This window comes from Mesocricetus auratus, unplaced genomic scaffold (genome assembly GCF_017639785.1).
Source record: "Mesocricetus auratus isolate SY011 unplaced genomic scaffold, BCM_Maur_2.0 Super-Scaffold_4256, whole genome shotgun sequence".
Taxonomy (NCBI): domain Eukaryota; kingdom Metazoa; phylum Chordata; class Mammalia; order Rodentia; family Cricetidae; genus Mesocricetus; species Mesocricetus auratus.
The window spans coordinates 73,155,213-73,169,360 of NW_024429182.1; the positions used below are offsets into that span (position 1 = coordinate 73,155,213).

A 14,148-nucleotide genomic window follows, 5' to 3' on the forward strand; every position below is an offset into this window, starting at 1 on the left:
TTGTTTTTCAAGACAAGATTTCTCTGTGTAACAGCCCTAACCATCCTGGAACTAGCTCTGTAAATTAGGTTGACCTCAAATGCTGAGATCAGCCTGCTTCTGCCTCCCAAGTGTTGGGGTTAAAGGTATGTGCCACTACTGCCCAGTGTGTCTAAGTTTCTTAAATTAGTAAGTAGTTGTCAGGAAACAAATAACTAGGAAAAGCACTGGCTATGACAGAGCACACCAGCAGTCCTAGCACTAAGGAGGCTGAGGCAGAAGGGGCACAAATTAGAATCTTCTACTTCAGAGATAAGTACCTAATCACAACTTTCTCCTTGCCAGGACAAAATACCTCATTAGAGCATCTGTAGAAGGGAAGATGTGGTGGTATGAATGTGAATGGCCCCATAGGCTCACATTTTTGAATGAACTGTTTCAGAAGGGTTAGAGGGTAAGGTATTGTTTGAGGAGGTGTGGCCATGTTGGAGGAGGTGTGTCATTGGTTGTGAGCTTTGAGGTTTCAGAATCCCATGCCAGGTTCGTTGATCATATGAGCTCTCAGACTCGGCTCCAGTACTGTGCCTGTCTGCCTGCTGGGTGGTCCCTACTGTGGGGACCATGAACTGCAGGCCCGGATTAAATGCTTTTTTCAAAAGTTGCTTTTGTCATCATGCCTCCTCACAATAGAGCACTAGAACAGTAACAAAGACAAAAAGTTTATTCTGACTCAGTGTGTGAATAAAAAGGTCATCCTGGGGTATGTGAGCCTGGCCTAGAGCAGCTAGCCACTTTGTATCCAGAGGCAGGAAGGCCGGGGTGTGTGGGGGGAGGAGTGCTAGTGCTCAGCTCTTTCTCTTTATTCAGTCTGGTCTGGAACTCTGTTACTGGAAGTTAGAGTGGGTCTTCCTACCCCTACTAGCCCAGTTGAGAAACTCCACAGCCATTCAGAGTTTGTCTCTTAGGTGATTCTGGGATCCTGTCAAGGTGACAGCATTAGAATCACAATTACTTTGTTACGGCTACTACTACTGTTTTAGATTTTTGAGACAAGGTCTCAATATTGATCTCTCACTGATCTTAACTCATAGAGATCTGCCTGCATCTGCCTCCCAGTCTTGGAAATTATGTCATGTGCCACCATGCTTAGCCTTTATTACGTTTTTTGTTTGTTTGCCTTTAGACAGGGCCTCACTATGTAGCCCTATCTAAAATTTACTGAAACTTTCAGAGTGTCCTGAAACTTACTGTGTAGACCAGGCCATCCTCGAACTTACAGAGATCTGCCTGCCTCTGCTTCCTGAGTGCTGGGATTAAAGGTCTGCTGTACTAGGACCAGTTCTTAATGATAGTATTTAAATACAGACAATGGAGAGTGTTTTTCATGTTTTACAGACAGAAAGAATTTTTCCTGTCCAGTATAAATGTTATGCCATGGATCAGCGAGAGGAAGAAGGATATTTGTGAGTTTAGCTTGCTAGCAAATAATGATAGGATTCACACACAGAAAAGGCTAAATGGCAACTTTTTTAAAACAGTATAAACCGTAGTATTTTATATATCCTCCTATGTAGCTGTGTTCTATTGCACATGGAACAGGTAGGCCCAAAGATATGGCAGCCTCCCTTTGTTTTCCTTTGTAACAGGAGACCACTGTGCCAACCTGGTTCTTACATTTTAATGTATTCACTAGTGTATGACAGGGACTCACAGATGTGTGCAGCTCCAGGTGCTGTTCTGCTTACTCAGGCAGAGGCTGCAGGCAGCGTGTGTCAGTCAGCACAGTACTGATGAGAGCAGTTTCTGTGGTCATCAGGACACAGCCTCTGGAGCAGTCTGTGCTTGGCTGTGTTTAGGTTGCGTTTCCACAGTTTGTGCTTGGCTGTGTTTAGGGAGATTCTCTCTGGAAGCCTCTCTCTTTGTTGATGATGACAGTTGTTGAGCTGTTAAGAACTAACATTTGGGATGTCTGGCATGCTGTACGTGGTTAGTAAATGGTGCTAGTGTAGTTGTGCTGGTCAACTGTAAAGTCCCCCAGTAAAAACTGCTTAAAGGAGGGAAGGCTTATTTTGGCTCATAATTCAGAGGTTTCCATTCATAGTCACTTGTGCTTTTGTTTCTGGGCCATGGTGAGGCAGAGCACAGTGGTGGGAAATCTGGGTGAAGCAAGATTGATCACATCATAGTGGCCAGGGAAGGGGCGGGCCAAGAACTGGTACCCTTCCAGGCAGTGCCACCCCCAGCCGTCACCTCTCGTATCTTCCGGGTATGAGTCATTGCAGCATACTTCAAACCATAATAGTGGTGGAAGCAATGAATACCCTTTCCAGAGTTATGCCAAATGGAAGGAGGTGGATATTCTCTTCTGGGTAGAGAAATTGCACTATATCTCTAGAACTCTTCATTTCTAAGGTTTGGTGGGTTTTTAAATTTTAACAGAATACTGACACTGCAAATTTAAACATTTGTTCTTTTGTTTGCAAACATCTTCTGATTGCAGAATAGCTTTAGTGTCAGCTCAAATGCGGTTATGGGTGGAGAGTGTGTTCATGCAGCAGAAAACTTATTACACAATAGTAGGTCTGGAGAAGTTACTGACTTTGACAATTGTGTTTTTGAATGAGATTCTTCAAAGACAAGCCATTTCAACAGAATATCTTTCTTTCTTTTTTTAAGATTAATTTATTTAATTAATGTATGTCTGCAGGCCAGAAGAGGGCACCAGATCTCATTATAGATGGTTGGGAGCCACCATGTAGTTGCTGGGAATTGAACTCAGGACCCTGGGAAGTGCAGCTAGTGCTCGTAACTTCTGAGCTATCTCTCCAGCCCCCAGAATGTCTTTCTTATATACCAAACAGACAAGCCCTTTGGTTCTGGGATTGTACCCTACTCTTCTGTTTGGTGATAGACATTCTTTTAAATTTTACAGTTTAGTTGAGAATGAACTGGAAAGTGGTTAGCATGAAAAAGCTCTTTAAAGCACGGTAGAAACAGAGGTGTGGTGGGTACGACACTGCTGAGGCGATTGCTAGCACTGAAGGTGTGGGCTTCTGCAGAGTATTTGTACCAGTAGGTGGGACAGTGCTGTGGAGAGTTTAAATGCCTCTTCTGCTTCAAGGATTCCATTTGGTCAGCTGCTAGGCTGTCACATTTCTTCCTACACAATGGATATCTTGCAGGACGGTTAGGATTTCAGAAGTCATGCATCTAAAACATAGACACAGTACTGCAATATATATTAAACATCCTAATGGTCACAGTGATGATGATGAAAAGAAATAGTGCTGCTGTCATGGACTGTTGTGACCTTGGACAGCTGAAGGCATTTTACCCACTTTCCTGCATGGCAGCCTACCATCTGCTAACACAGTGCTTAGAAATTCTTCTGGCTCCTTTAAATGCTAGGAAATTTTCTCATTGATAGTTGCATGCGCACGTGTGTGCTTATGGAAGCCAGAAGAAGATATCAAATCCCCTGGAACTGGAGTTGCATGCAGTTGTGAGCCATCTGATATGTGTGCTTGGAACTGAACTTCCTCTCTCTGAAACAGCAGCAAGTGCTCTAACAGCTGAACCATTTCTTCACCACCCTCTTGACTTTCTGTTTTTTTTTTTTTTGACATTTATTTTGTAGTTGTGTGTGTGTGTGTGAGAGGGGGGGGGAGAGACAGGGAGACAGAGACAGAGAATGTGTACACCATGTGTGTGCAGGTACCTGTAGAAGCTAGAAAAGGATGTCAGATCCCCCAGAACTGGAGTTACAAGAAGTAACTACTGCCTGTGGGTTCTAGGAAACAAGCGCAGGTCCTCTAAAAGAGCAGAGCCATCTCCCCAGGCTGGTGATTTATTTTTTAAATATGTATATGTACACATACAAAGCAAAAACGAAATACTCAGAGCTGGTCTGATTTATGTTAAACAATAACTACCTCCTAGGATTCCTTTTCTTGCTTAGTGTCTAGTGGTTGAAGCAGACTGGAAAGAACCCAGCAGCAGTGGGTGTACAAGGGGAGAACACTGAACTCTGACTTATATAAGTCCATCCCTTTATTATGCATCTTACAAGCATGTTGAGTGTTTCAAGTTAAGGATTTGAATGTTTGGAAGTCACTATTCAGTCTAGTATATCAGAGATGAGCTGTTCACAGCAGTGGCTGACAAGGAACATTGGTCCTGCTAATTACCATACTTACTTTACTTGTGAGCATGCAAATGTGATCAAATGTTTGTCATCTGATAACACTGGCCTGCTTTTGGAATCACATTTGTGGCTTAAGCTGGAACTTTAAAACCAACTGATCTATAGGAAGTAGTCAGAAATTGTTTTCTTGGTGTTTCAAATGGGAAATGTAGGTGTGGTTAAGTCACAAAGGCAGCACTCATTTCCTGTCCTTGTGGTTTTAGAGTTTTGCATCATGTTATGACAAAGTGGCATTGCAGGCTACAGACTTGGAAGCACAGGTGTACTCAGATTTATTTGTGGTCCTAGGAGCTTGGAAACTGGAGCATACTGAAACTGCATATCATTGCTCAGTGAGAATCAGTGAGAATGTTCAAGTTTGGGACTTGAGGACTTGGGCCCAGTGTGATGACAAATGTCTGCATCATCCCTGCTTAGCAGAATTGTGAATGGAGTGGATTGTCCTGTTCATCAGTTAGAGATGTAGCATAGAAAGCCCAAATCTCAGGGTCCATTGTGCTGGGAGTGGTTGTACCTTCTTCACACTGTGGAGGAAGCCAGCTGACCAGTGTGTGGGGCCTTGGCTGGAAGGTAGTAACCCCTGAGAAAGTTCTTGCTGCCTGTCTCTCTTTTCTCTTGGAGCTCCTCCAGGGCTCAAGCACTTGTGTAGAAACTTAGGCTTTACAGGAAGAGGAAGAAACCAGTGTATGAAGCAACCTAAGGTTATTGTGTCATGTCCTGTGAAACTCTTTGTCACAAGACTACTAACACAGGAATTTGAGTGTCATTAAATTAGACTGTAAAAAACTGTGTATTGTTTTGCTTAATAAGGAAGTGATGCTATTATATGTGACACTGTATACAGTTAATAAAAACTGTTACCAAGGTAGAGATCAGAGTTTCAGTAGCTATTTAGCCCCTGTGAGGAGATGTTTATGCCCCAGACTGCACCAGAGAGGGAAAAATTATCTGGAAATTTGAATAGTCCCTTGCAGTTACTGATTTATTTTCTGAGTGTTGACTCATTTTGCTTATTTGTATTTATTGGGCACCTGCTTTCTAGCTGCTTTAACTTGGCTAGTTTGGTCTAGCTGAGTTTATGTCTAGTACATCCATGTTGTTTTAAAGGTTTTTATTTTGTGTGTCTTAGTGTTGGCCTGTTTGTATGTGTAGACATGCTGCTGGGTGCTCAAGGAGACCGGAAGAGCATCATAACCTCTGGAACTGAAGTTACAGACAGTTGTTCAGTTACCATGTGGATGTTGGTAACTGAACAAGAGCATCAAGACCTCTTTAACTGCTGAGTCATCTCCCCAGCCCAATATTTGCACATTTAATGCTATAAATTCCCCCTAAGCACTACTTCAGCTTTATCAGATTTTAATATATACCATATCACTTAAATTATTATCAAATTTCAGTTTAAATCTCTTTGTGCAATTTCCAAATATTTGGGGATTTCTCATATATCCTTGTTAGTGTCTTCCATTTCAGTTTTGTTATCTGGATATAGTTGTATGATTTTTAGTTCTTTAAAACTTTTTTTAATCTTAATTTCTCTAAGTTTCTTTTTATATTCCAACCTCAGTTCTTCCTCCCACTCCTCCTCCGGCCTCCTCTTGCCCCCTCCCTCAGCCCACCCCTCTGTCCACTCCTCCTCATGGGTAAAGGCTCCCATGAGGAGTCACCATAGTCTGGCACAATAGGTTGGGGCAGGGCCAGGCCCCTCTCCCATGCATTAAGGCTGAGAATGGCATCCCACCATAGGGAGTGGGCTCTAACAAGCCAGCTCATGTACCAGGGTTAGATCCTGGTCCTACTGCCAGGGATCTCTCAGATAGCTCAAGCTTCACAACTGTCTCCTACATACGGAGGGCCTAGTTCAATCCCATGGAATCTCCATAGCTGTCAGTCTAGAGTTTATGAGTTTTCATGAGTTTGGTCCAGCTGTCTCTGTAGATTTCTCCATCATGATCCTGACCTCCCTTGCTCATATATTCCCTCCTCCGTCCTTTCAATTGGATTCCCGGGGGGGTAGGTTGTGGATTTCTGCATCTGTTTCCATCAGCTACTGGATGAAGGCCCTATGATGATAGTTGGGGTACTCACCAATCTGATTACAGGGGTAGGCCAGTTCGGGTACCCTCTCTGCTTTTGGTAGGAGTCTTAGCTGGGGCCATCCTTGTGGATTTTTAGGAATTACGCTAGCACCAGGTTTCTTCCTAACCCATAATGGTCCCTTTTAGGGTCCTCCTTGTTGCCTAGCTTCTCTGGAGCTGTGGATGGTAGCCTAGGTTATCCTTTGCTTTACATCTAATATCCACTTATGAGTGAATACATACAGTGTTTGTCTTTCTGAGTCTGGGTTACCTTACTCAGGTTGTTTTTGTGGGTTTTTTGTTTATTTGTTTGTTTTTTCTAGTTCCATCCATTTGCTTGCAGATTTCATGATGTCATTTTTTTTCAGCTGAGTAATACTCCATTATGTAAATATACCACATTTTCTTTATCCATTCTTCAGTTGAGGGGCATCTGGGTTGTTTCTAGGTTCTGGAAATTTCTTAAGGGGGTGAAGAGATGGCTTGGCAGTTAAGTGTACTGAATGCTCTCTTGGATGACCCGAGTTTGATTCTAGCACTCATGGTGGCTCACAACCACCTGTGACTTCAGTTCTGGGGCATCTGACCTCTTTCTGCCTCCTCAGGAGTCAGGTATGCACCTGGTAGACAGAAATAAAGGAGCTTGTCTGTCCTCCTGAGGACAGCAGTGCTACTGGGTTAAGCTCTCATCTCACCCTGTCTTGCCCCTTTATCCACCCTGTCCCCAAACACAGCTACATTGAGGGTGGTTCTTTTATATACTGGTTGTGGGGAGGAGACACAGTTCAACACCTTTCATCTGAAGAACCTCACAGGGTCTTTTCAGTAATACTAGCGGCTAAGGGTTGACTTGACATTGGAACCTGCTGGGTTTCTTTCTCATAGGAAAGGCAACAAGAGGGATTCTATAGACACCACACCTAGGACTTGGACAGTGAGAACATGAAGTGGAGAGGCTGGACCAAAGCTGCTTTCCTAGAAACCCTACTGCCTTAGGGTTGCTCTTGCTGATAAAGCCCTGTGACCAAAAGCACCTTGGAGGAAAGGTTTATTTCAGCCTGCAGTTCCACATCTCACGGCATCACTGAGGGAAGTCAGGGCAGAGGCTGATGGAGAAATGCTGCTCACTGCTTGCTCACATGACTTGCTTAGCCTGCCTTCTTAGACACCCCACGGCACCCACAGTGAGCTGAGCTCTTCTACATCAGTCACTAAGAAAATGCCCATAGGCTTTCCCTACAGGCCAGTCTGGTGGGGGCATTTTCTCAGTTAAGGTTCTCGATCCCAAATGACTCTAGTCTGTCAAATTGACATAAAAATGAGTTACTACGGCTGAGTCAGTAATTTTTTTTTTCAGTAATTTATTTTACTGTCTTTTTTTTTTTTTTTTTGGTCTACTGGAAAATGTAATGTTTTAGCTGTCTTCAATGCCATTGTTCACTTACTGAGGATGGGAATAGTGACAGTGAATAGGTATAGACAAGTAGCTAGGGTTTCTGTCTTATCCACACACCTCTCCCATTGCTTGCTACACACTTTGTGAGTCTTTAGCACAGCTCTTGGGGTTTATGTAATTTCTGTTATATGACTTTTGCATGTGTATTTGTCAACTGCCAGGGAGGCTTTTGTCTGACTTCGAGTTCTCTCCATGTAGTCTTGAAACCTCCTTTTAGTGTGGCAAAATCTATCGGTGCTCTTGTCTGAAAGGGATTTTCATAGCAATTTATAGCAAAATGCCAACAGCTTTATGGATTATGTCACAGGCAAATGGGAGGTAATGAGCTCCTGGGACATCCACCCCCGAGTGTGATTTTCCCTACACACGTCGATTTTATTAGTAATTACTCCAGCAATACTCAGTTGTTATTCTAGGCCAGGTGTTTGTTGTATTGTTGAAAACAATGGGTAAGTCTTGTGGAGAAGGGGCTGTGCCTGTCCTTAGGTAGGAATGAGCTGTTGTACCCGTCTAGCTGAAATGTGAGAGCCCAGGAGGATTGTTAGAAGTTTATAGACTGTTTCTACAGAGATCCATCTTATGGCTGGCAAAGCTCGGACTAGATAGACTACAGTTGACCTTAGTTTAATTCTATCAGGTTTGGCTTTCTTGGATTGGGTAGCAAACTGGTTAGGGTACTACCAGGAAAACAGAAACTACATGTATTTTAATCGAGACTCTGGTATAGACAGTTGGTTAAATAGATGTTAGAGGGCTAGGAAAACAGAGAGGGAGACAACACAGTTGATAACTACAGGAAGTAGCTTTACTACTAAGCCAGGCTCGGGATCAGTGAGTTAAGTAAGTTCCATGTAGGAGGTGAAGGCTCAGGTCATTAAAGAGTAGGTCACACCTCCTGTCCCAGAAGCTCTGAGGAGGCCTGGGAAGCTGTCATTCATGTGTTCCTTCAGGAGCTCTTGACCCACTGAGTATACATACGAGGCAGGTGCTGGGAATGTAGAATGAAGTTGGAAGAGATGGGCAATGAAGTTGAAGTTGGGGGGCTGGGCATGGGATAACTGTTGCTGGGCAGTGTTGTCAGAGAGCAAGCCCAGGGGAAGGATGAAGCCCTTCCCCCTTCTTTAGACCTTGTAGTCATCCAGTGGAGAACCTCAGCACTCTCACAGTGCTCTCAGGTGGGAGCCATGTCTTACTTAACTGGTCTTAGTAGCTTCTCAGGAATGGAAGTGTTTAGGCGGCATAATCTATTCTTAAAAATAATTGGTTTTTGTTTTCCCCCCACAAGATAGGTTCTTATTGTGGAAAGTAGACAGATGTGGGCTTGAGGCATTTCTTTAATAAATTACTTTTAGATACAAACCAGAAGGTCAAGATTTCCCCAAGGCCTTTTTTAGTTCCCCGTTAGTTTCTAAGTAGTCTTAAAATTAATTGAAAATTGAGTTTTGGGTTTAGCTTAAAGCCACTGGTAGTTTTGTGTAGAGAGAACATGAAACTTGAGTTAGGGAGCCCTGGCTTTGTTGGTCTTGAGCAAATTAATTATAGTTGTCTCACACTTTACCTCTCACAGTTATTAAAAGTGTTAATCTGAGTGTGGTGTCACCCACTCAGGTACAGAGACAGTTCAAGGCCAGCCTGGTCTTCAGAGCTATACAGGGAAACCCTGTCTTGAAAAACAACAAAAAGGGGTGTTATTCGTTGATATTCACATACAGTACTAGTAGTCCTCACCCAAAAAAAAAAAAGAGTGATTTTAAAGAAATCAACCATAAAAATAGTAAAATAAAAGATAAGGGACTTAAAATGTTGCTCTAGAAAATATCTATTTGATGACACAAAGAAGGTAGTGATTGGGGACATATGACAACAAAAATGGCAGAAATCAGACTTACTTTATTGATAATTATATTAACTATAATGGGTTAGATTCTGTTGTTATAAGGCAGAGATTGGGGCTGGAGAGATGGCTCAAGGGGCAAGAACACTGGCCTGCTCTTCCAAAGGTCCTGAGTTCAATTCCCAGCAACCACATGGTGACTCACCAACTATAATACTATCTATAATAAGATCTGGTGCTCAGGCAAGCATGTAGGTAGAACACTGTATACATAATAAATAAATAACATCTAAAAAAAAAAGCAGAGATGGGCAGAATGGATTTGAAAATCTATGATCCAGTTAGTAAGGACAGAAAAATTATATTTTATGTAATAATAACCACAAGAACTAGTAACAGTCTTAACTACAGAAGAGAGTCCATCAACAATACATGTGATGTAAAAGTAAAGTACCTCTTCAGCATCAGGGTTTAGGTGTGTCCAAGGTGAGTACTGTGCCTACAGTCCAGGAGGCCTGTCACAATCAGGAGCTGCAAGTGTGCTTTCTCTTGATGCTGACTCTTCCTTCCTCCCTAGGTACGAAGATGCCCTGGTCCTTTTGCTCACAGAGGTGTTAAATCGAATCCAGTTCAGATACAACCAGGCCCAGCTGGAGGAGTTGGATGATGAAACTCTGGATGACGATGTAAGAGCCATTTCTCTCCTGCTGGTTTATCTCACCTCGTTACTTCTGAAAAAATGCTTCACATGCAGTTTACCTCTGTGGACTAGAAATACAGAGAGACCATGGAAAATGCTCTAATGAGTACTGTACTCCCGACTCTGTCTACCTAGCTGGATACGGTAGGAATAGTTGAAGAGGTATTAAAATGAGAAAGCTGGAATGATAGTCTGTGTTAGGCATATGCTATAAGATGTTTTTGTTTTTGCTTTTTGTTTTTTGGGTTTTTGTTTTGTTTTGTTTTGGTTTTTTGGTTTTTCGAGATAGGACTTCTCTGTATTGTTTTGGAGGCTGTCCTCGAACTCGCTCGGTAGACCAGGCTGGTCTCAACTCACAGAGATCCGCCTGCCTCTGCCTCCCGAGTGCTGGGATTAAAGGTGTACACCACCAACGCATGGCAAGCTGTTATTTTTTAAACCAACCCTTGAGTATATTGCTGCTGATCTGCACAGCATTCATAAGGAAAATATTCTTACGAGCGTAAACAACTCTAGCATTCCTTTCTTCCTAACTATTAGCCACTTGAAAGTTTTCTAGTATTAATATCATGCTCAAAATTAGAGTGACTGATGGCATGATCATGACCTCGAAAGTAGATTTTTAGAATAAGGAAAAGGACACTTAGAGCCAAATGACTTAGACTTGAACCTCTGCAGCTTTGGGAACACACGAGATGTAGTTGTGAGTTTTTCTGAGCCTCGATTCCCTCATCTCCACAATAGAAATGGCCTGTTTTGCTGGTTTGTGTTGATAATTACACGAGGCAACACAATGTGGAAGGGTGAGTTGTGCTGACTGACTGAGGTGGTCTTCCTCACCTTTAGTTCTGCTAAGAATCTCTAGTACAGCTTGTTGAAATACATTCTGATTCTGGTGGTTTGACATGGGACCAGAGTTTTATGTTGCTTACTGGTCCCTGGTGACACTGATGCTGCCTGTGAGCTATGCCTTGAATGGTGCTGATTGAGTCAGGTATATGTAAAGAAATGACTGCTCCCTATCAATGGGATAATAGAAAAACTACTCAAACTTTTCACATGTGGCTCTCTGAACTCTACACTCCTATGATCTTGGGAGGAAAAAATGCATTGTTCTGTGCGAATTATTTGCTTCCTGAAGAAGTAGCTTGTTAGGAAATGAAATTATACTGAAAAACAAAATAAAACCTAACTGGGCCTTCTCAAAATTCCAAATTCCTGGTTCCATTATTTCCTATTTTCTTTAAATTTAACATCTGAGAATAGGCTGAAGGCTAAAGGGGGCTGGTGATAAAGAAGACAGGGGCCTGCTACCCCGGGGGGAGCTGATGCCTTTGTTTTCCCCCACAGCAGCAGACAGAGTGGCAGCGGTACTTACGCCAGAGCTTGGAGGTAGTGGCCAAAGTGATGGAGCTCCTTCCCACACATGCCTTCTCAACTCTGGTAACTCACCGTCTGAAGGGGAAGTCTAATGGGTTTCTGGCCCATAGAACATGGCTTTTGTACTGGTCTGTCTGTTCATCTTTTTCTTCTCCCTTGCTCTGTATCTGTTATTTTCGTGTGTGTGTGTGTGTGTGTGTGTGTGTGTGTGTGTGTGTGTGTGTGTGTGTGTATGTTCGTTCATATGCATATGTTTGTGTGTTTTCTGTCTGTCATCTATGTGTGTGGAGGTCAGACTCCTGTGATGTTCCTCAGACACCATTTTTAAAGATAGTATCCAGAAGGGTGGTGGTGGCACATGCCTTTAATCCCAACACTGCACGAGAAGGTCAGGGTGGGTGAGCGGTGCAGACACAGACAGATCGCTGTGAGTTTGAGGTTAGCCTGGTCTACAGAGCGAGTTCCAGAAACCCTGTATCGAAAAAACAAAACAAACAAAAACTACAGCATCTCTTAGTGGCTTGTAATTCACCAGATAAGCCATGCTGGCTGCCAGCCACAGAGATCCTCTTTTCTCTGCCTCCCTAGTGGGGAGTACAAGAGGTGTGCCACCATACTCAGCTTTATTTATGCATTTTTAAAATGGGAGTTCCAGGGATTGAACTCGGGTCCTGTTTGTGGTGAAGCCATCTGCCAACTGAGCTATCTCCCTAGCCCTTGTTTATTTCAGAATAATTTCCACAAACCAACTTTCGTATGTACTATTACCATTTTCATGAACTACTTTATGCCAACTTCTTGAAGTACTGATTAGTCTTAGTTGCAGTATGAATTTTAGACGTATCTTAATGCTTTTATTAAGGCTAGAGGCATAATAAGTGTTACTGGCAGAAGTTACTCTGATAAAACCTACTAGCCTGTGTCATTCTCACTGTGGGCAGATTGCTCGATCTCTCTGCCTGTATTTATATGTTGGATTCTATCTCTTTAGAGGCAAGATAAGTTAATGGGGTCAGCTTCTACACATAACTACTTGGCCTTTTCTCACAGTTTACTACCTGCCTTTCTTAGGCAAATTTAAGCCTCCCCCCCCCCAGGGTTTGACTGTGTAGCTCTGGCTGTCCTAGAACTGTAGACCAAGCTAGCCTCGGACTCACAGAGATCCACCTGTCTTATATTAAGTCTTGTCTTAAGTCTTATCTTAATGGTGAGTATAGCAACCTAGGAAAGAAGGCCCTGTCTGCCAAATGTAGCCTCGGACTCACAGAGATCCACCTGTCTTATATTAAGTCTTGTCTTAAGTCTTATCTTAATGGTGAGTATAGCAACCTAGGAAAGAAGGCCCTGTCTGCCAAATGAACAAGGGAAACTGATACCCAAATAATTCAGGTAATAAGATGTGCTTGATGTTTCTTTCAAGGTCAGGGACCATCTCAGGATGGATGAAGGATCTAGCTCTTGAAGCTGCAGGTCTTGTGGGGCTGATGCCATTCCTAGGATTGTCCTAGTCATGCCCCAGGGTCTTTTGCTATGACTTTAAAAGCAATCAAACTGGCCTTGATTTCTTTGTTGTTCTGGTACTGGTAGGTTTTCTTTGAAGGGATTGGGGAAGGCACTGAAAGGGACGTGCTTAGGGCCTGTAAAAGGACGTTTATGTTCCTTCCCTCCTCATAGGTACTGAATGCTTTGTTGTTAAAACAGTATCAAAACTCGCATTTATGATTTTTGTTTTAAACTTTGTCTCTTTGTTTTCAGTTCCCAGTTCTTCAGGACAATTTAGACGTTTATTTGGGATTACAGCAATTTATAGTTACTTCTGGGTCAGGTAAATTGTTCTTTACTTTCAAATTTAGTTTACCATTAAAAAATTGAACTAATAGTTAATTATCGCCACCTCTGCTATAATTATGTGATTTGCCTTGTACAGCTTCTCTTCACATCTCTTCAACTTCTGCATAGAAGTTTAAAATTTTTCCTGCTACAAAGAAGCTGTGTTGGGGAGCCAATCAGGGCAAAGACTAAAGCCCTGAGTGTTTCCTTGTATTCCTTAAAGCAGCAAGTGTGCTGGAGGGAAATGGCTATAGGCTTTCACTAGGGCAGTGTCTTCCTCTGGCTTGTGGAGTGAGGTAGCCGCTGATTCTGGAGCTCTCCTGCTGTGAGTGTTCTGTGGACGACTGTCCACAGCTGGATGCAAAGTCTTTCGGTGTCTGTCCCTGGTTAGAGTGGAAGGTTAACACTTGTTACTTTGCTGATAGTAATTACATCCTCTTTGTTGAACACTCATTACATGCCAGGCACTATTTGTTTACTATGTCGTTAGTTTTTCCTCCATACTTTAGGATAGAAGTATTGTTACTAGTTATTGTTGTTTTACAGAAGAGGATAATGCTCTTCAGGGATGTTATTTTACCCAGGGCCACATAGCCGGTTTGTGCTAATAGCAAGGCGGAATTATGGGGAGTGATGAAAAGATGCCATAAACTGACATTCATTTTTACCAGGTGAAAACACCAGTAA

General features: G+C 42.7%; 1 protein-coding gene across 2 annotated transcripts in view; it reads left to right on the plus strand.

The window, feature by feature from the left end:
- Window positions 1-14,148, plus strand: part of Xpo6 (exportin 6) — a 104,590-nt gene that overhangs the window by 63,824 nt on the left and 26,618 nt on the right. The window contains exons 10-12 of one of the 2 annotated variants that reach the window (XM_040754696.1): window positions 10,129-10,237; window positions 11,602-11,694; window positions 13,387-13,456. In XM_040754696.1, coding sequence (XP_040610630.1) covers window positions 10,129-10,237; window positions 11,602-11,694; window positions 13,387-13,456 — 272 coding nt within the window. The remainder of the gene's footprint in view (window positions 1-10,128; window positions 10,238-11,601; window positions 11,695-13,386; window positions 13,457-14,148) is intronic. The other variant, XM_040754698.1, reaches the window with a different exon arrangement.